The sequence below is a fragment of the Zalophus californianus genome, chromosome 7 (genome assembly GCF_009762305.2).
Source record: "Zalophus californianus isolate mZalCal1 chromosome 7, mZalCal1.pri.v2, whole genome shotgun sequence".
NCBI classification, from domain to species: domain Eukaryota; kingdom Metazoa; phylum Chordata; class Mammalia; order Carnivora; family Otariidae; genus Zalophus; species Zalophus californianus.
The window spans coordinates 14,280,992-14,303,349 of record NC_045601.1 but is presented as its reverse complement, the minus strand read 5'-3'; the positions used below and the strand labels follow the sequence as shown (position 1 = coordinate 14,303,349).

Sequence of the window (22,358 nt, the reverse complement as noted above, 5' to 3'; positions counted from 1 at the left end):
GGAATCTACTTCATTTATATTCAATCCATAAAACACAGAGTGTCTCTTTGGATGCCAGAATACAAAGATATTCCAGTAGGCTTTAAGCCAGTACTGCGAATTTCTGTAAAAAAAATGAGTAATTTTTAAAGATACCATATATATCACAGTAACCACAAAAATACTAACATCTTAAAATTTATTCACTCTCCCTTATGTAGCAGACTTAAAATTAAAATCGTCCATTTTTTGTGATCATACCAGTCCCAAACCTATTTTGGTCTGAGAGCATGACTTTTTTCCTTAGAGAACATTCTACATAGCTGCAAGATGGCTTATCATCCTATACGTATGCCAGTATTGATTCCAGACCAAGTGATTACATGTCTCAAGAGTCCTGGGGAAGACATAATCTTCTTCTTTTTTTTTAAATTTTTTATTGTTATGTTAATCACCATATATTATATCATTTGTTTTGGTGTAGTGTTCCATGATTCATTGTTTGTTCATAACACCGAGTGCTCCATGCAGAACGTGCCCTCTTTAATACCCATCACCAGGCTAACCCATCCCCCTACCCCCTTCCCCTCTAGAACCCTCAGTTTGTTTTTCAGAGTCCATCGTCTCTCATGGTTCGTCTCCCCCTTCGATTTACTCCCCTTCATTCTTCCCCTCCTGCTATCTTCTTCTTCTTTTTTTTTTCTTAACATATATTGCATTATTTGTTTCAGAGGTACAGATCTGTGATTCAACAGTCTTGCACAATTCACAGCACTCACCATAGCACACACCCTCCCCAATGTCTATCACCCAGCCACCCCATCCCTCCCACCCCCCACCACTCCAGCAACCCTCAGTTTGTTCCTGAGATTAAGAATTCCTCATATCAGTGAGGTCATATGATACAAGGACATAATCTTCTTAATATTAATATAGCTAATCAAAGGGTGTGAGGAAAGACTTCTTTTTATCTTTCTCTTGCCCAGTGCTCCTAGAAGGGTTTGGCCACTTTGTATTAGTTATCTATGACTCTGTAACAAACCACCCCCAAATGTACAGGCTTAAAACACCAAACATTTATTACCTCACAGTTTCAAGAATTTGGGAGTTTAGCTGCATGATTCAGGTTGCACTCAGCATGTTGGCAGGGACTATAGTTGTCTGAAGGCTTGATTGGAACTGGAGGACTTGCTTTCAAGAAGACTCAGCCTTAGCAATTGGCAGGAAGCCTCAATTCTTCACTTGGCACTTTTCAAAGACCTAAGTGACCTGCGATGTGGGCCTTTACAGAAGCTGCTCACAATTGACCTTCCCTTAGTGAGTGACATGAGAGAGAAAGAGAGGTAAAACTCACGTCTTTTATAACCTAGTCTCAGAAGTGACATGCCATCTCTTCTGCTGTTTTCTATTAGTTACATAGATCAAACCTGAGTAAAATTTACAGTACAGTAAAGCAAAGATGCAAATATATTAGTTACATAGACCAAACCTGAGTAAAGTTTACAGTACAGTAAAGCAAAGATGCAAATATCAAAAAGCTAGAATCACTGTGGGGGCATTTTAGAGGCTGACTAAAATGGTCTGCCTTCTGGTCCCCAATAATTCACATCCTTCTTACATGAAAATTACATTTACCCTCCCCTCAAACTCTCAAAAAAGTCTATTATAGCTTCAGCTGAAAATCCATCATCACCTAAATCTGATCTTGGTGTAGATGAGGCTCCTTAGACATATTCCTGAAATACAATTCCTCAAGTACAGTTTTTTTTTTTTTCAATCTAAGGATCTGTGAGCTAAAGGGATAATTTATCTGTCTCCCAAACACCCAAATACAGAATGATGGCACAGGCAGAGGAATGTCTTAAGTTCAAGAAAAAGTCCAAGAGGTCCACTCTTGTTATTTCTATTCAACCCTGTACTGGAGGTTCTAGCCATGGCAATTAGACAAGAAAAATAAATAGGAATCATCCAGATTATAAAGGAATTATATATTGCAATCATACATTGCTGGTGAGAATTTATAACAAAGGAGCTGCTGTGAAAAATAGTTTGGCAGTTCCTTAAAAAAATTAGACACATAATTACCACATGATTCAGCAATTCCACTCCCAGGTAAACCCAAGGTAATCAAAAACATACGTTCAGACAAAATCTTGTATATAAAATGTTCATAGAAGCACTATTCATAATAGCCAAAAAGTAGAAACAACTCAAACGTCTATCAAGTGGTGAATAAACAAAATGTGGTATATCCTTATAGTGGAATATCAAACAAAATAGAATTATAGCTAGTTAAATAACAAGTTGGAATGAAATCATAAAAATAATCCAAAAGAAAGCAGAAAAAGAGAAAAATGTAAAGAGAACAGATGAGAGAAATGGAAAACAAATATCAAGATGGTAAAATCTAATCATATTAATAATCATATTAAATGAAAATGGCCTAATTATCGCAATTAAAAGGTAGAGATTATTGAGTTATTAAAAAGTAATACTCAACTATATGATGTCTACAAGAAACACACTTCAAATACAAGATAAAAAATAAGTTAACAGTGGATGAAAGGGATATATACACAGTGCCAACATTAATTAAAACAACAACAAAAAGCTGGAGTGCTTATTTTAATATTAGACAATGTAGATTCCATAGCAAAGATATTACCAAGAATTTAAAAATTCATTTTAAAATGACAAAGGGAGTATTTTACTAAGAAGGCATAACCATCTTAAATGTTTATGTACCTAATAACAAAGCTACAAAATACATAAAGCAAAAACTGATAATTTGCAATAGACAAATCCATAATTACAGTTGGACATTTCAATACCCATCTCTCAATAATAGTAGACAGAAATCAGAAAATATAAAATATGAAAACACTCTTAGCCAAGTTGACCTAATTGGTTGACATTTATAAGGCATTACACCAAAGAACAGCAAAATTTATCATCTTTTCAAGTAGACATGAGACATTTACCTAAATAGGTCATATTCTAGGCCATAAAATATTTGTCAATAAACTAAGGATTCAAGTCACATAAAGTATCTTCTTTGACAACAATGAAATTAGAAATCAATAAAAGAAAGGTACCTGGGAAATTCTAAAATATTGAGAAACTAAATAGCACACTTTTAAATAACCTGTGGATCAAAAAATAAATCAGAAAGAAAATTATTAAGCATTTGTAAATTAATAAAATTAAAATATCAGAATTTGTGATATTTTACTGCTCAGACAAAACTTGGAGGGAAATTTATAGCACTAAACACCTATAGAAGAAACGATCATATCACTGACCTCAGCGGCCATCTTAAGAATCTAGCAAAAGAAGAGCAAATTAAACTCCAAGTAAACAGAAGAAAGTAAACAAAAACAAAAAAAAAATGATATGGAAAAGAGAGAAAACTTATGAAATCAAAAACTGATTATTTGAAAAGATCAATCTAAGTGATAAACTTCTCATCAGTAAAAGGAATAAGACACAATCAACCAATATCATCAATGAGAGAAATGGACATCACTACAGATTTTACAAATAGTAGAAGGATAATATGGTAATATTGTGACCAATTCATTCCAATAAATTAAGTAAATTAGATTAATAGAAACATTCCTTGAAAGACGTAAACTACTAAAGCTCATCCAAGAAGAAACAGATAACTGAATAATGCTATATTTACTGAAAAGAGTATATTTTAAACACCTTCCTACAAAAAAACAAAAATACCTCCAGACTCAGATGGTTTTCTTGGAGAATTCTAACAAACAGTAAAAGAAGAAATAATATCAATTTGACACAAATATTCAGAAAACTGAAAAGCAGAAAATATGTCCCAAAGACATTGTAAGAAAACTACAGCTTAATATCCCTCATGAATATAATGAAAAAATTGTTAGTATGAAGCAAATTGATTCCAACAATACCTATAAAGGACAATACATCATGAACAAGTGGAGTTAATCGCAGGAATGCAGGGTTGCTTTAACATTTGAAAATCAATCAATTAAATTCATATTAAAAAACTCAAAAAGATTAACTATATGAGCATATAGATCAATGGAGGAAAAACATGACAAAACCCAACATCTAATCTTTATAAAAACTTTCAACAAACTAGGAATAGAAACTTTCTCAACTTGATAAGGAAGATCTATAAAAAACTAACAACTATCGTCATTCTGAATGTTTTTCCCCTAACATCTGGAACAAGACAAAGATGTCTTTTTATTTCTATTGAACATTTTCCTGGAGGTCTTAGCCAGTATAATGTGGCAAGAAAAAGAAATAAAAGACACATAGACTACAATGGAAGAAATAAAACTGTCTTTATATCCAGAAGACAAAAATCATCTACATTGAAAATCTGATGGGCTTCTCAATTATAAGTGAGTTTAGCAAGATTGTAGGATACAAAATCAACCAATTGCATTTCAATATACTAATAAGAAAAAATTGAAATTAAAAATGCCACTTAAAATATAAACTACTTAGGGTTAAATCTGACACAAGATGTAAAAGCCATGTACAACTAAAAGATAAAATATTGTTAAGAGAAACTTTGTAAAGATGTAAATAATAGAACTATGTTCAAGGGTTGAAAAACTCAAGATGTCAATTCTCTAATATAATCTAATAGATTAATGGATTCATTACAATCCCAATCAAAATTCCATCATGTATTGTAAAGACTAGCAAGATAATTAAAAAATATATGTAGAAATGCGAAGGACCGAGGATAAGCAACTCAAAAAAATTTTTTTGAAAGAAAAGAATTATGTCGCTACCTGATTTCAAGACTTATTTTAAAGATAGTTATCAAGGTAGTGTGGATTGGAGCTTGAGAGACAAATGGATCAATTAAACAGAATAGAGTCGTGAAATATTTCATATTTATGTAAAACTGATTTTTACCAAGATGCAAAGTCATTTCAATAAAGAAAGGGTAGTCTTGTCAACAAATGGTGCTGGAACAAGCAGATACTTATTTTGGCCCATACCTCTTATACTATATTCAAAATTTAACAAGTGGATCACAGACCTAAATGTGAAATTGAGAACTATAAAACTTCTAGAAGTATGAAGATCTGTATGCTTTAGATTAGGCACATTTTAGATATAACACCAAAACCATGATCCATAAAAGAAAAATAGATAATTTGGACTTCATCAAAAATAAAAACTCTAAGGCACAGCTAAAAAAATGAGATAAGCCACACCTTGATAACCACTCTTATCTAAAATATGTATCTTCAAATACCACTAATAAAACAAATCATTTGACTATACACTTTACCAAAGAAAATTTATGGATAGCAAGCACAAAAAGATGTTAAACATGTTACTAGGGAGATGTAAATTAAAACAATGATATACTACTACACACCTCTTAGAATGATTAAAATTACAAAAACTGACTATGCCAAGTGTTGTTGAGAACATGAAGTAAATGCAACTCCCTTCACTGCTGGTAAATGTAAAATGTGTAACTACTTTGGAAAGCATTTTGGTATTTTCTTAAAAAGTTAAATATACATTTACCTATATAATCCAAACATTCCACTACTATTTTTAAGAGAAAGGAAAGCACACCGCTTATCTTACAAAGACTTGTACACGGTTTACAGCATTTTCATTTCTAATAGCAAAAAATGGGGTGGCGGGTGGGAGGCAAATGTTCATTAAGAGGTGAATGTATGAACAAACTGGTATATCCAACAGGATACTGCTTAGTAAGAAAGAGGAATTATAAATACTGGCACACACAAAATGGATGAATCTCAAAATAATAAAGTATGTACTCTGACTAATCTATTTATATAAAATTCTAGAAAAGGCAAACTAATCAACAGTGACAGATCAGTGATTACACCTGGGAACTGAGGTGGGATTACAAATGGACAGGAAGAAATTTCGGGGATACTTACATTCATTACCTTAATTGCAGCGATGGCTTCATGTATGTATATACATCAAAACGCCAAATTATACTTTTGAATGTTGTCCATTTTGTCAATCTTACCTCAAGTTGCTTACATCACCGATGATAATTTCATGGGCAGTTTTACTGGATGACACACCCATTAATCCATTTAAGATAAATCCTCTACCTCAAGCGTCCACTGAGATGAGAGGCAAAGGCCTTGAGAGTCTTTGAAGCTCTATTGAGAGGATCTGAGGCCCACCCTTAAACCTTTAGGACTTTTGAGTTCAAACTCTTAGAATTTCTCCATATTCATACACAATCAACTCTAGAATTAAAGAATAAAAAAGTATGTACCCTTGTCTTGGGCTCTTATTAACACAGATGTTCTGAATGCAGTCAAAGATAACATTCTATTTTACATATTTTTAATCTTTCTAGTATTTTTATGTAGCTATTTAACCAATAGTTTTAATTAGTTTAGTAATAGATGAATTAATACATTAGTATTTCTCAAAGTGTTCCTTGGTCTCGCATTGCATCATCTTGGGATGCCTCTTTCAAGACCCAACTCCACAACTACTAAATACTGGGAGTGGGAGAATACTGGGATCAGAATGGAACCTGGGAACGTCACAAGATTCCCAGATGAACAGGCACAAATGGAACCAACCCAACACCTTCACACATACAAATGCAGTCTCTTAGTTTTGTAATTTAGTTGTTTCTAAGATTAAGATGTTTATCAAAGTAAAAAGTTCACATTACTTATTAAGCTTGTAACAATTTTATTCATAAGAGGTACAAAATTTACATGTATATATATACACACAAGAGATCTTTATTTTACTTTGACATAAAAAAATACAGAAATATTTACATATGTACAAAAATATTAAAACATACAGACTTTACAAATAGGAAAAAGATTTCACAAAGAGTACTTTTTGGGAAATATACACACTGAAAAAGAGGTTAAAGAAAGATGACAAAACATTTAAATTAAGAGACTCCAGAAGATTATTTCGATAGGTATTAATTTGGTAAGGCAAATAAAATGTCTCAAATGTTAATAGATGGTAAACAAGATATATATTTAAGATTATCTAGGTAAAATTGCATGGCTTTCCTTTAGCATAAAAATTGAATCAGTTTTATTCTATCCCTGAATCACAAATATCAGAGTTTTCCTTTTTCCTTAAAATATTTTAATTTTCTGATTTATACCAAATTTTAAACTTTTTCACATTAAATTGTAAAATATTTAAGAGGCTGTATACTCTCTTTATTCACCAGGGCAAAAAATCCCATGTACTACATTGATTTCAACACAAAATTGGAAATGAAAATACATTTACGTTTTTTAAATTAAAACCTAACATTTTCTAACCTTCATGATCAGGTACAATTGATTTCAAGACATCACAATCGTCGTAAATTCTTCTTGCTCTTTTTAGTACCAGGTAGAGGACCTATTTTATAACTGGCTTTTAGGGGTTTGCTATTCGAACATTCTTTGGTGGTATGATAATTACACAAACACCTTGTACAATAATCAAACCCACAGCCTTCTCTTTTACAGATCGCCCGCTGTAAATAGCAATCATATTTTGCTGGTGAATTACAGCGAATACAGGCTTTAAGGCTTTCATTCCCTTTCAAAGTCTTGGCAACCTAGAAAGAAGAAAATCCATAAACAAATTTTAGTGAGGACTGAATGTAATTTAGGTAGAAAAAAACAAGGAAGGTACCTCTGAACCTTCCCCAATATATGAATAAAGGACCCATGCCACACATAAGACAACTCCTGCCCTTAAGGAGCTCACTGTTCAGTGAGATAATTATCACTTGTCAACTGATCTAGTGGCTATTTCCTAATGCTTTTAAATATGTTCTCTTTTATTCCATGAATGCTACTTACACATCAATGCCCTAACTTAAATGTCACCTTTACTGTGAAGCCTTCCTAGTGTCACTTGGGAGTTGGTTGCTCTTTAACCTCTAGTTCTTTTTTTTAGAAGCACCTATCACATTATATGGCATTTAATTTTATGTAGCCATTGTCCATTCTAGATTGCAAGGCTATGAAGGGTGCCATGTTTTCTTATCCATGAATTACCTGACAGCAGATGCTCAATATGTTTTCTGAATAAAGTTACATGTTGTATTAGTAATTACATCATCAACACTTAAGACAGAAAATTAAACTTCACTATATATAATTCATACTTAACTGACCAACATGAAGGTAGTCAGCAGTCAACATTTTATTTCAAATATGCACTCTTAGGTAAGATTATGGTTTCTTAAATTAAGCTTGCCAAATTATCCATGTGCTGAGTAGAACTTATAATACACATTATCCAATGATTTGAAAGTACAATAGGAAGGCTTCAATTTCTGAAAGCTGGCCCTTTTTCTGTTTAGTTCTGTTCCTCAGATATCAAAGGCAGCAACTGTAAAAATGTATATCGAACAGTTTGGTAAGAAATTTTAAAATCAAGGTTCTCTTAGTATTTCTGAATTAGATCTTAACATCACTGAACCGTCAAAAGCAATGTCAAATGGTATCTATTTTCTACATAGAAAGACATCTTTGTGTACTTTCCTAATTTGATTACTTGAATTAGGAAATCAATTACTTGAAATGGTTTCTTGGTGGCCAACATTTCTGAGAGTAGAATGAAGGGGCTATAAGATAAAATCCCCATTAACAATTCCCTAGTAGTTCTAATTATGCTACAATTAAATTTAAAGTTCTCTGTTTCTTACTCTAAATCCTTTTAACAATAAGTGTCCCGTAAGTTTCTAATTTATTGACAAACAAAAAATTACCTCAGAGAATTCATTGTGTCGGCTGTAAGTAGAACCTTTCTGATCACCTGGATCGGATAACTTGGTTTGAGCACCTTTTTGGGTGTAAGTCTGGGCTGCTGATTTTTGAACAGAAGCTAATGCGGTTCTGAACATAACATATTCTCTTGTTGAAGCATGTGGTGAAAGCTTAATGTTCTTTTCCTAATTAAAAGAAATGTTTTAACAGGACTTAAAAATATTCTGTTTTATTCTCAACAATCAGGCATTTTTATTGTTTGTACATGTAAAAAAGGGCAAATGAGAATGTAAAAATTTATCTGTACATCCAATTTATCTGCATATGCTTTAAATACAGCCACACACTATACACAGACAATACAGAAATTGCAAACCAGAAATTGAGAAAGCACTTTAAATACTTAGCCTATATAGCATTAAGTACATCATTTATAAAGTACTAATGCCAAAACAAAGTCATCCTTTTCACCACCAGTAAATGGCAAGTCATGTTTAAGTGTCACATCAGTGTGATGAATGGATTCCAAACCTTTTAGATTAGAAAATTTTCCGTTAATACCACCTTATCAATAAAGACTCTGAACTCGGATAACTTAAGCAATACTTGACTTTAAAGTTATACAGCATATAAGTAGCAGCACCAAAATTTAGACCCAAGTCTGCCAACCCTAGGCCTGAAATTTCAAACATGTATTGATACCCTCAGAAACATCTCCAAATTTACCAAGTTCATTTTGGAAGGCAAATGAATTCCCTTCTGCACTAAAAATCTTCAATATGTTGAAAATTTAACTGAAAAAATACAAATGGCAGTGAAGATTAGCTATATGGTCAACTCCTATTATATTATTGGAGAACTGAGCAATTTTCCCTTTTGGACATTCCATTTCTAGGAAGAACTCAAGAAATAAATGACTTAGGTGGGATTCCTTTATCTTTGAATTTTGTTTAAGGAGTTCTAGTGAAAAGCAAAAATGCTTTGTGAATGTAAAGGATTTCCAGATTACCTGTTATCTGTCCCAGTTTTCACTATTTGTAAAGGTAAAGAGCACTAGCTGTTATATTTTAAAATGAAAACATCAACTGCAAAGACTTACAGTAACTCTCTGTATTGCCTTATTGTACAACTGAAATGCCCCTTTATCATCTTCTAGAATCTTCTTCCAAGTTGTGCTCACTTTAGACATACTGGAAAAGTAAAAGATTATAAAGGAAACAGTTAAAGCATCACAAAGAGCTAAAAGGAATAAATATACTACAAAACATTAACAGGGCAAAAAAGAAATTTCTATTAGTAGTGCTTCTCAAACCTGTTTATTACATCAGAATTGCCTGAGGTACTTAAGATTTTAGAATGCCCCAGGCCTAGTCATCTGGGTTTATGGGTTTAAAAAGAGGACCAGGGTTATTGTTAAAAGCTCCCTATCAAGTCATTCTAAGAGCATTCAGGCTTAAGAACCATTGCTTTGTACTTCATTTTTTCACAACATCTGCAAACACCAAATAAGTAGCCCCCATTGTACATACGACACCATGTTAGCTGTTCAATATCAATAAAAGTTGTAGCCAAATTTCAAAGTACTGTAGGACACACTGCTATCAGTAGACATCAATTTCAAAAACGCATTGTTAACAAAAGAAGTACAACCTAGATGTCAATCATCCCCCAAGAAGCTAGCCAACAATAAAAATCCATACTCACTTTTGTTTTGCTTTAGCTATATTTCGTAAAGACCAGTGTAAAGTAACACTCGCAGAGTACCTCTAAATTTTTTTTCAAAAAGCTAAAAAATGAATCTGATTGATCAGGCTCTAATCCAGTGGTCTGTATAATTAACTTAATTCTGTTACTTCATCCTAACTGATCTTTGGTGGAATGAGGAATGATAAGGTTTCTAAGAAATAGTCAAAATCAGATCATTTGTGGGTTTCCATATTTTCAGTCAAACCAAGGAGAGCCTACATTAAAAATGGCCTACAAACATCAGCAACTATTTCTTACTTTCAGTCATAAACCCTACTGGTCCTATATACCAGAACTAGGATGTTGTTTCATAGTTAAGCATGTATGATATAGCTGAAAATTTCTTATATTTTAGAAATTTTCAGAAAAGGAACAAAAATCCCAATTTAACAAAAACAGTTTCCTAATATTGCATAAATATGAAATGTGAAATAACTGGATTAAATGTTTACTTAAAAAATTATCTTTCTTTCATCTTAGTGGCATATAAATGGTCAGATACCAGCCATCAGGCAGTCATTACCTCAATTAAACAATGCAAAAAGACTACCCTATTTTGTGTCTTTGTATGAGTTGGTAGTCCCAAGTCATCCAACAAAAATGTTCAATGGATTATACTAACACTCAAAAGTAATCATACTTACTTGATTAAGTCCATATCATTGAGCTGTGTTAAAATATTTGCTAAGAGATGTCTGAGTCCCCTTCGAAAGAGTTCACTGAGAATATCTACACATTCTAGGCCCATCTTCCTGCCAATTATATTCTGTAGTTTAAAATTTTCACTGGATATAAATTCCTTTAGTTTCTCCCCATCTATTTTAGGATTTTGCTTGGCATTCTTTTTTAATGTTGAACAAACCATTTTTGCAAAATGAAGAGCCGGCAGCAAGTTTTTGCTGGGATATTGGTCTGGGCTTTGCATCTGTAGGCAGGATTGTGGACTGTCACTGAAATTTTCCAAGGGAAGGCTACCCTCTTCATGTTCATTGAAGCCACTTTGCTGAGAAAATGAAGAATAGCCACTGTCTTCATAAGGTCTACTGGTCTCTAGTTCTTCTATTTCATTTGAACTATTAAGTATTTGTTGCACATGTTGATTTTCTTTGTTATGGAAGGGCTTGTTTTCATTTTCAGTTTCAAGTTCTACAATCCTGGGGCTCACAATTGGTGACCCAATATCTGATAACCTTACATAGTCCTTAATACAGTCTTCATAAGAACTTTCCAAATATGCAGGACAGGAACCTAGTCTTCCAGTGTCATCAGGCTTTACCAATTTAAGTCCAGAATGAATATGGTCATAGTTAAAATCACATTTCATTTTGACAGAAAGAGTAGAATTTTCTTCTTTACAACCTACAAAACAACAAAAAACCATTTACTTAATGACAAAATTTTCATACATCTCTACTTCTTAAATTGGGATATACAGAGATAAAATTACTTTCCATTCTCTCAGTATTATGTATTACCTATGTAGCTATGAAATTATTCAAGTTTATTTACTGAGATGTGACAATGAGGAAATAGTACTTAAATCTTAGTTAAGTACATACATCTTATTCTTTTAAGATTTTATTTATTTATTTGACAGAGAGCGAGCGGAGAGGGAACACAAGCGGGGGAGAGGGAGAGGGAGAAGCAGGCCTCCCACAGAGCAGGGAGCCTGATGTGGGGCTCGATCCCAGGACCCTGGGATCATGACCTGAGCAGAAGGCAGATGCTTAACAACTGAGCCACCCAGGCACCCCAGTACCTCTTATTCTTTTTTTTTTTTTAAGATTTTATTTATTTGAGAGAGAGAGTGAGAGAGAGAGAGCACACGAGGGGGGGAGGGTCAGAGGGAGAAGCAGACTCCCTGCTGAGCAGGGAGCCCGATGTGGGACTTGATGCCGGGACTCCAGGATCATGACCTGAGCCGAAGGCAGTCCTTAACCAACTGAGCCACCCAGGCGCCCAGTACATCTTATTCTTAACAAAAGATTGCTTTTAGTGCATAATTGTAACATTTGACTTTTAGAGTCTCCAGATGATTGAGTAAAAAATATTGGAAAAAGGTACTATTTAACACCTATCTGTACTTATGGAACAAATAAGGAAATGTGATGCATTCAGTGGGGTCTGGAGTCAGAGAAATCCTTAAAGTAATAAATGTTTAAGATTTAGACATTAGCCGTTTATTATAAGCCTTACAATAATTAATCAAGAAATCTGTAAGTAAGCTTAGAGAAAGAACTCAAAGTCAGTAAATTTAAACACCGATCAGTTAAAATCTACCTGAACCCCCACAACTTTCTAAGTTTTATCTGGATCAGTGGTATGGGTGAGTCTGATATAACTAAGGTGTTTGTCTACTCTGCTGGATAGTGAACTCAAGCAGAGGGACATCTCCCTTTATCTCCTCTATTACGTGCTAGAAATAGAAACTCTGAGATCTTCAATTACTGAACGAAGATTTCTCATGACTAATTAACCAAAGAGCCAGAGGAATTAATAGTTCAGGTACCAATCAGAAGATTTCGTAAATAAGAACAATACTATAATCAGTATAAGATACAAGAATGTGAGGGTGGTTGGGCAGCAAGTGTGCATTACTGTTCAGTTGTTTTAAATAACTAGAGAAGATAATGTACTTGCTATTTATGATAAGTAGCATAAAAGGGAAGAACCAATAATAATGATACTATTAGCAAACCATGCAGTTATTTCTGGTTATTATTCATTAGAATTCACACTTCACAGAATTCAAATTTAAGCTTAAAAAAGCCAAAGACTTGTTTATTAGGATTGTATCACCACCCCCATGGCCTAAAGAAATCAGTCAAGCTACAATTAACAGGCAGCACTTAAAAATATATTACAGCCATGTTTCTCAATCTCTGCATTACTAACATTTTAGACTGGACAATTCTTTGTTGTTGGGGGCTGTTCTGGGCATTTTAGGATGTTCAGCAGGCTTTACCCATTTGATGTCATTAGCAACCCCTACCGCCTGAAGCACAATAAAAAATGTCTCCAGTCACCAGTCATTGACAAATGATGGGTTGGGGAGGCAGTGGTGTCAAAATCTCTGCCATTCCTCAGTTGAGAACCACTGCTTTAAAGGATGACTAGGATTTTGTCAGGAAGTAGAGGTTGGAAAAAGCATTCACTGAAGGTTAACTTGAGCAAAAGCACAATTCTGAGAAGGAATATAGTAGATGGGTTCAGGAAAATTACTTAGTATTACTGAAGGCAGAGTATATGAACTGCAGATGCTTCAAATGTCTTCCATACCTACTATTCCCCCTGCAAGCCAATCATAGGTAGTTAACAATTTATCCTGTCAGTGTATGTACCAGTCAGTGTGGTTAGTCTGTACTAAGTATTGGTAATCTGTGTCCATGTTAATTTTACAGTTTTTATTTAGAGCAAAACCTTTAAGTACTAAAAGGACTTCTGTAGGTAGGTAGTCTCTTTAAATTCCCAATGTTTAACACAGCAAAAGACAGAGTATATGCTCCAGGACTCCATTAAACCTTGGAGTAGTCCTAAAAACTAGTTTCAAACTAAGTTCAAGGACATAAAAAGCAAATAAGGAATATACATTTTCTAACACCAACATTAACCATAATTCTAGAACAAATTATTCTGAGTGGTTCTCTTCCACCCAGGAGATTAAAAAATTCCAAGAGATTGTTTTAATTTTTGCCTCAAGAATTAAGTACAACTTACATACAGCCACATTCTATTTGAGGATAAAAAAGTAGAAGCTACCTACAAAGACATATTTTACTGTTTAGTTGCCTAAAGGGAAGAGGCCTGAAACTGTACTTCAGAAACTTAATTCTTTTCAAAGGCCTTCTTCCTCTGCTCCTTTTTTTTTTTTTTTTTTTAAAGATTTTACTTCTTTATTTGAGAGAGAGAGAGGGAGAGAACACAAGTGGGAGGAGCGGCAGGCAGCAGTAGGAGAAGGAGGCTCCCAGCTGAGCAGGGAGCCCAAGGTGGGGCTTGATCCAGGACCCTGTGATCATGACCTGAGCCGCAGGCAGGCGCTTTAACTGACTGAGCCACCTAGTCGCCCCTCTTCTGCTCATTTTTAGAACCCAGTTACTGGGAAACTATGTTTGTTGTAGAACCCTTTCATTCAACACCACACTTTGAATATGAACAGCTCTTTAAAACTTAGACTTAATGATGATTCAAACATCTTATAATTGTTTAGAAGTTTACAATTCCAATTTGTTTTCAAACACTTGCTCACAACCTTCTGATGTAGGATGAAGAGGTATTATTACCTTCTTTTTACAAATGAGGACACTGAAGCTCAGTTAAGTAGCTTGCCCACATTTTGACACGTAGTTAAGAGAGACAGATTACCCTTATTGACTATAAATTCAGTGTTCATTCCACTACCTCACTTGGAAAGTGAGATAAAAGTATATAAAAAAGTAGACAAGTATAGATTCACAGACTTTGGGTTATAATCCAATATTGCCTTATTAATGTTGCTGATCAAATTGTTTCAGCTTTCACCACTGTTAAGTTCATGTCCACTTGAAATACTTCCATTATTTTGTTTTTGGAGCATTTCTTACTTTCTGGCATGAAAAGATGCTCTAGGCTCATCTTGTATTTTTCCTGTTCCAGCCCTAGAATTACTTATTTCTCCAAGAACTCTGGTTCCTTTTATTGGTTCCAAAATCTGGATCCTGGTTGTAGGTTTAGTTTTAAAATGTGAAATTATGTAACATACTTTATTATTATTTTTTAATTATGTAATATACTTTAAAATTGGAGAGGTAGAATGGTCTGTAGAATTTCAGGGTATGATGGATTTATTCACTGTGTAATAAAGAGCCTTGAGGGGTTGAGTTGAGATATCCGGTTTACATTTTCAAAAGATCATTGGCAACTGTAGAGAATGGACTGTAGGAAGGTACAAGTGGAAAGAGGAAGACTAGTTAGTAGTGTGTATCACAGGCGTCCAGAGACTGGGTAACTGATACCAGGATGACTGCAGTGGAAATGGAAGATAATTGGGTGGATCTGAGATCTACTTAGGAGAGTCAACAGAACCTGCTGATGCTCTGGATGCTGAATGAGAGAAAGTGAAATGAAAAAAATACCCTGGGGTTTAAGTCTTCAGCATCTAAGGTATAAAGTGTTATTTGCTGAGTCAGGAAAAACTGAGGCAGTTAACTTTTAAAGTCTGTTTTCTCATCTCCAAAATGGGGTTAAGAACATAAAACTGGACTAAATGTACGGCAGAGTCCCATCACATATGGTATTTTTATCACATTTTTAAACCAAATCCTTTCATAATGCTTTTATTGCAAATCACAAACATCTTAAAAGTAGCAAAATACATCCCACACTGTATTCCAGATTATACACTTTTTCTAGGAATCAGATCCAACTTCAAGTAAAAATATTTGCTTAGTCGTTTGACTAGCTTTGTGACATAAAATATTCAGTTAGTTCATTTTTTCTTTAAAATGGAGATACTAATATCTACCTCATGTTGTAGGGTGAAGATTCAACATGCTGCATTTTAAAAATCTCATTTACCAACACACTGTCCAATCATGAAAAGGTGGTATTAGAGTTAACTGTACCAAGTTGGACTTCCATTTAACTTTCCAAGTCAGAGCAAACACTCCATATTAAAATACCCGTAGTTAAATAGGTTACAAGGCTTAAAAATGTTTATAACTATCCCAATGTTAAATGACTAAGTTCTACAATCTGCAATACCTACTATAAGATTATCACCATGTGCCCAATGTTAGGCATGGCTATTCCTTAAAAGTCTGAGACCCCCAAGGCTTGCAGCCATAAACTGCAAATCAGCCATCTCTAAGAGAAATTTTAGGAAAGCCCGCCTTCAAAAATACTTGGAGGCAATAAACTTTTAATCTCATTTTCTCAAATTTGTAAAATGGGAACAAAATTCATTGAGATAGCAAATATTCTGAGGAGCAAGGTGGTAATACCAGACGACTGGATTAAATAATCAAAATACTACTTCTTAAAACCATCAACCTTCAGAACTTCATGGGGAGGCTTCTGACTGAGGATCATCTAGAAATAGATTTAACCTGTTAAAATTATTTTTTCCTCGAGTTTTCTAGACTCCTTTTCTAATGAAAGGAGCATCTTTCAGTGACTGCCAAATATCACAAAATCGAATCGCTAATTAAAAAAAAAAATTTTTGGTGCTTTCCGAGGCAAAATAAATGCATTTGGATCTCTTTTCAGATAGCAACAAAGAGGATAAAAATATCCATTTGAGTGCCTTCCACGCTAACCGAGTTTGGGAATAAAGGACTACCTAGTTCTTCAGGAGCGCAGGAAAAAAAATAATTCTTCAATTCTCAGAAAATCAGCTTACATAAGGGCAAGTTCATCGTTTTGTATTAAAAAGTGCTTCCACCCGCCCCCCGCCCCCAGCCTTCCTCCTTTTGACCCCAGGCCTTGAAAACGAGTTACTGGGCAAAGGGAAAAATGGAGAGGGGGGGTTTAAAAAAAAGAATGTTTTTGTTTGGACCTCCTTGTACAGCTTGGCCCGATGAGGGGGTCCCTCCACTTGGCGGGAGTGGGTAGGGGTAAGACCATGGAAATCCTAAGGGGTCGAAGAGGTGGCCCCTTAGGGCGCGGGCCGGGTGGAGGAGGCGGGAGATAAGCCAGCAGGATCTCCCGCGCCCGCCAGCAAGAGTGAGGCGGCGAAAACCCGGGGAAATTGCCGGCGGACCTGCGGGTGCGGGGTAAATACGGCAAAGGGGCGCAGGGAGTGGGGCTCAGGCACCTGGCCAGACCCCGGGGGCCGGCGGCTCGCGAGCCCTGTCAGAGCCCAGGCCCCAAGGTGGGGGAGGGGAGGGGGCATTTGGCGCCTCTTCAAGCGGGGTGGCGACAAGGAGAGGTAGATCCTGAAAGGGGAGAAGGGCGCCCTGAAAGGCCGACACCGTCACCTCCTTCGGAGCTGGCGTCCAGGTTCCGCGTGGAGGGAGGGACCCGGGCCCGCCACTCGCCTCGCACCCATGGCCTCCCCTCCCTGAGCCCCAGCCTTCTTTCCCCCCCTACCCCAGGAACCGCCGCCGACGCCCGCTCGGCCCGGCCCGGCGTGGGGCGCACGCCCGGACTCGGGAGGGGGTCGGGCTCGGTCGTAGCTGCTCCCCAACCCCGCACCCCTTCCTGGAACGCGTGCTCCCCGCACCCTCTCCTCCTCACTCACCGTCTGAGGGGCGAGGGCGCCCGGCGGCTGTCAGGGCGCTGCAGCGGCAGGAGCTGGAGGGGGGCCGTGGGGAGCAGAGGCAAGCGCGCTGGCTCATGCCGGTGGAAGTGGGGGTCCGCCTCAGGTGAGGAAACAGCCACCACAGCAGAGGACCCGGTCGTCCGATTCACAGACCTGTATCTCCCAAAAGGCGCCAGCTGGTACTTTTAAAATCTTTGAATTTGGTGCCCAAATCCGTACGACCCAATGGGGTGCGTGGCTCGCACGCGCGCCCCAATAGGAAGGCGGCGGGAGGGGGGCGTCCTCACCCACGCCCAATTGGAGGCTGCCGGGGCGGGGCCGAGCTGTGAGGCCCAACCTCCCTCCTTCTCCCCGGCCCCGCGCGTCCGGAAAGATGCAGAGAGAGGGGGCGGGCCTAGGGGCGAGGCCTCCCAGCGCGGGGAGGCCGCGGCCAGGCCGCACGTGGAGGTAGCCTACCACGCATGCGTGAACCCGCCAAGCTTCCTTCCGTCTTGGGAAGAGGTGTCCTGCAAGTCCTAATTTCATCCTGAAGGCAGCTCCGGCTTCTGTCTGAAGATCTCCAGTGGGTACAAAGGGTAGCCGACTTTCTTCGATCAGCACACAAGCGGGTGTTTGGTGAGCGGCGACTCCGATCGTCCGGGAATCCAAACTTTCCGGAAGACGAGCCCACCCCCCAGCCCTTCTTAGCCCGCCTCTCTAGGATTTAGGCGCGCTCCTCTCTCCCTCTCCGTTTCGCCCCTCCTTCTGCCCTCTGCGTTTGCGCAGGCGTCTGTGGCGGGCCGTGGCTTCAGAGTTGGCGGGGTGGCGCTTGCGCGCTGGGGACCCCTGCGTTTCTCTCGGGCAAAGGAGCGGGTTGCGGTGGGTGGATGAGCGTGGCTTCCTGCGCGTATGGCGGGTCTAGCGGCTGGTACGGCTGCAGACCTGGGGCTGCGTTTCCCAAGGGCCTTCCCGCGGGGGTGATGGCGGGAGTCACTTCTTGTAAGCATATTTATTTGTATTTTCAACCACAGTTCTCCAGTCACCACTGCTTTATACGGACGTTAAGTTTATTAAATTTGTATCTACGCTTTTCTGGGTTTTTATTTACTTCAAGGTCCAAGCGCAAGAGACAGTAGTCCTGCAACAAAATAAATTTATAAAACGTCCTGCCGTAAGAGTTCCGGTTCCCACACCCTAGGGCTGGAGGCCTCAAGGCAAGGGAATGATTTTTTTAGTGATGGCAGGGGAATGGGTCGAAGTATTTATTAAGTCTTCGATGACAACTGGCACCATATTATTAGTCATGCTGAACTTTTCAGAGTATGCACTTAAGTGGTGAGAGTACATTCCTTGCATTCAGCTTTTTGGCCACAGCCCAGTGCAGCCACGGGGTGTAAGCTCCAAAAAGCCCAATCTCCGTCTTTGCGGCTCTCCCTCTTGCTTTTCTGCAGCCTTAGGGACAGTTAATACTTGACTTACGGCTAAGTGTTGAGTTAAATTGGTGGCAAGTCCCGGTGAGGCAGGGCTGAGATGGGGTGAGTTCTGCAAGCGCTGGGTGGATCCGCTTTGTGCAGAATTGTGATAATGAATTCATCATGGTGTTCTGCATTACTTTTCATCTTTTAGAATGTTGCTTTAAATTAGTATCTTTCTGGATTACTGAAATTTGGGCATCCCCTAAAGTTTTGCGCCTCAGTGATGGTGTCCCACTCGCCTGCCTTAGCCTGGCCTTGGAGCTAGGTCTGGGAGATAGAGGGTTGAAAAGACAAAAGTCCTATCCTTCAAGTTTACATACTAAGGGAAAAGAAATTGAAGTTACCAATTTCAGTGCAGGAAAAAGCAATATAAAACAAGATAATGGGGTAGAAAGTGGGCAGTAAGGGCATTGAGTAATGACTTCGGGTGGTCAAGAGGGCTTGGGAGCTTTGAACCAAGATCTGACTATTGAGTGGGCAGTGCAGAGATCTGTATAATAAGCAGAGGGCAGAGATGGAAAGTGCTTGGCTTGTTTCGGGGCTACAAGGATGTCTAGAGCGCATTGAGCAAGTTCAAGAGTGGGAGATTAGGTCAGAGAGAGAGAGAAGCCAGATCCTGAAGGATTTTGTATGTTTACATGTGGAGTTTTGAGTTCTTCTGATTACTGTGGTAGTTGGAGGGATTTCAGCCAGGGAGTGATTTGTTGAATGAATGTTAAAACTATAGTAGCTTTTTGTCTTCTAGGCATTTTTTTTTTTAAAGATTTTTTTTTTATTTATTTGACAGAGAGAGACAGCGAGAGAGGGAACACAAGCAGGGGGAGTGGGAGAGGGAGAAGCAGGCTTCCCGCGGAGCAAGGAGCCCGATGTGGGGCTCCATCCCAGGACCCTGGGACCATGACCTGAGCCGAAGGCAGGCACTTAATGACTGAGCCACCCAGGCGCCCCTTCTAGGTATTTAGTAGATGTTAGCCTTTAAGTCTCACAATAACCTTGGCATTATTTTCATTTTTGATTGTGCTTAGAAGTGTAAGTTAATTCTCACAGAACTACACAGCTACTAAGCAGAAATTCCAATCCCATTCTGCTTGTTAAGTCTATGTACTTCCCTTTGTGTTATACTGAGGAATGGTGGTATTTGCTGGAGGCCTAATCGTTTATAGTACATTTTCACATTACTTCCCCATTTGGCCTTAGAGATCATCTTTATTTCTCTTTTATTTTCAGATGTAGACAAATGTATGAAATTTGAGGGGAGGAAGGGTTTTCATTAAATTAATTGAGCACCTGGACTATATTGGCTCTTACCCACTGTTTAAAAGATATTCTCCAGCAGTTATTTATTTTTTCAGGAAAAGGCTAAGATATATTATTGGAAAAACTAAAATTATTGTACCAATATAAGGTAATATACATAGCTAAGCATATTTTATGGCATACTAGAATAGTTTATGAAAGTCTTTTTCAGGCTATTAAGTTATTTAATGTTGATTTTAATTGTTAGAGGTTTAATTGATTATTATGAAAAAAAATTTTTTTAAAGATTTTATTTATTTACTTGACAGAGACACAGTGAGAGAGGGAACACAAGCAGGGGGCGTGGGGGAGGGAGAAGCAGGCTTCCCGCCAGGCAGGGAGCCCAATGCAGGGCTCAGTCCTAGGACTCTGGGATCATGACCTGAGCTGAAGGCAGATGCTTAACGACTGAGGCACCCAGGTGCCCCTATTATGAAATATTTTTAACTGACAACTTGTTAAGTGGGTTCATGACTCCCTGTTAATTCATTTTTATTTTTTATTTTTTTAATTTATTTTCTTTTTTTAAAGATTTTATTTATTCATTTGACAGAGAGGGAACGCAAGCGGGGGAGTGGCAGAGGGAGAAGCAGGCTTCCCGCCAAGCAGGGAGCCAGATGCTGGGCTCGATCCCAGGACCCTGGGATCATGACCCGAGCCGAAGGCAGACGCTTAACGACTGAGCCACCCAGGTGCCCCTCTCTTAATTTCATTTTTAGTGAGAAACGTAGAAATGGCCATTTTGAATTTTAGTAGATGTCAATAGATGTATGTAACCTCTTTCTTCCTGTACATTAATATCATTCCTGTACAACAATATCATTGTTGAGTTTTTAGGTACAAAATGAAGCACAGAGAGAGTTGCCCTCTTTCAGCAAATTCTTATTGCAGACCTTCGGCATGCAAGACATCATAGGGTATCTGGAAATAATTGGGATATGGTACCTGTGCTTGTGCTTACCATCTGGGACTGCCATCTAATAGACATAACAGATGCTCAGTAAATAATCTTTGAATAAAAGCATCATGAGCATAGAGGGGAGGAGAATAAGGGGTGTAAGATTTAGCAATAATGCAACGCTGGATAAATACATCACGTTACATTGGGAATTTTTAGAGAACAGAGACATTACTTTTATATGCCAGGATAAGGGAATAATCTGCTGGGCAGGGTTTCTTAACTTCAGCACTGTTGACATTTTTAGTCAGATAATTTTTTGTTGTGGGGGGCTGTCCTGTGCATTGTAGGGAGTTTAACAGCATCCTTAGCCTCCAACTCCTGCTGTCTCCAAACATTGCCAAATGTCCCCTCCAAACATTGCCAAATGCCCCTAGGGGCAAACCCCTAGATGAAAACCAGTGCTGTTGGGGATGTCTTTTAAGGGACCAGGGAGGAGGGTAGCATGGCATAAGGAACATAATGGGGGAAAGCTTAAATGCAAGTGCAGTTATCAGAAAAAATGAATTTGATGTGACAACGGGGGTGGTGAGTAAAATGGGCCGATAATGGAATGATGCAGGATATGGATATGGATGTATTGTATGCACACTTAGGAGTTGGAGCTTTATTTGGAACACAGTAGGAACCTATTAAGTTGTGGAGTAAAAGAGTGACAAGATCAGAGCCTTGGTTTTTAGGAAAATGAAACTGGCGGCTATGCATGTGTAACCTGAATTAGCAGATAGAGAGGATGCCTGGAGAGGTCAGGGGCCCATAAAAGTAGTCCAAGAGAGAAGTAATTCTGGACAAGAGTAGTGGTAATAGAATCAGTGAGGATTATTAGTGTTTGGGAGAGTAGGATTTAGCAAAAAACTGCATGTGAGGAAGAGGAATCAAATATGACTTTTTTTTTTTTTTTTAAGATGACTACATTTCAAATTTGAAAG

The 22,358-nt window shown here is 37.8% G+C and overlaps 1 protein-coding gene across 1 annotated transcript; it reads right to left on the bottom strand.

The window, feature by feature from the left end:
- Positions 1-6,714: 6,714 nt before the first annotated feature.
- Positions 6,715-18,689, bottom strand: FBXO5 (F-box protein 5). The gene is made up of 5 exons (XM_027601558.1): positions 17,701-18,689; positions 11,129-11,843; positions 9,838-9,928; positions 8,741-8,923; positions 6,715-7,579 (listed from the first exon to the last, which is right to left on the bottom strand). Exons 1-5 carry the CDS (start codon positions 17,795-17,797, stop codon positions 7,328-7,330), a joined length of 1,338 nt encoding a protein of 445 aa, XP_027457359.1. The 5' UTR covers positions 17,798-18,689; the 3' UTR covers positions 6,715-7,327.
- Between the last annotated feature and the right edge of the window lie 3,669 nt (positions 18,690-22,358).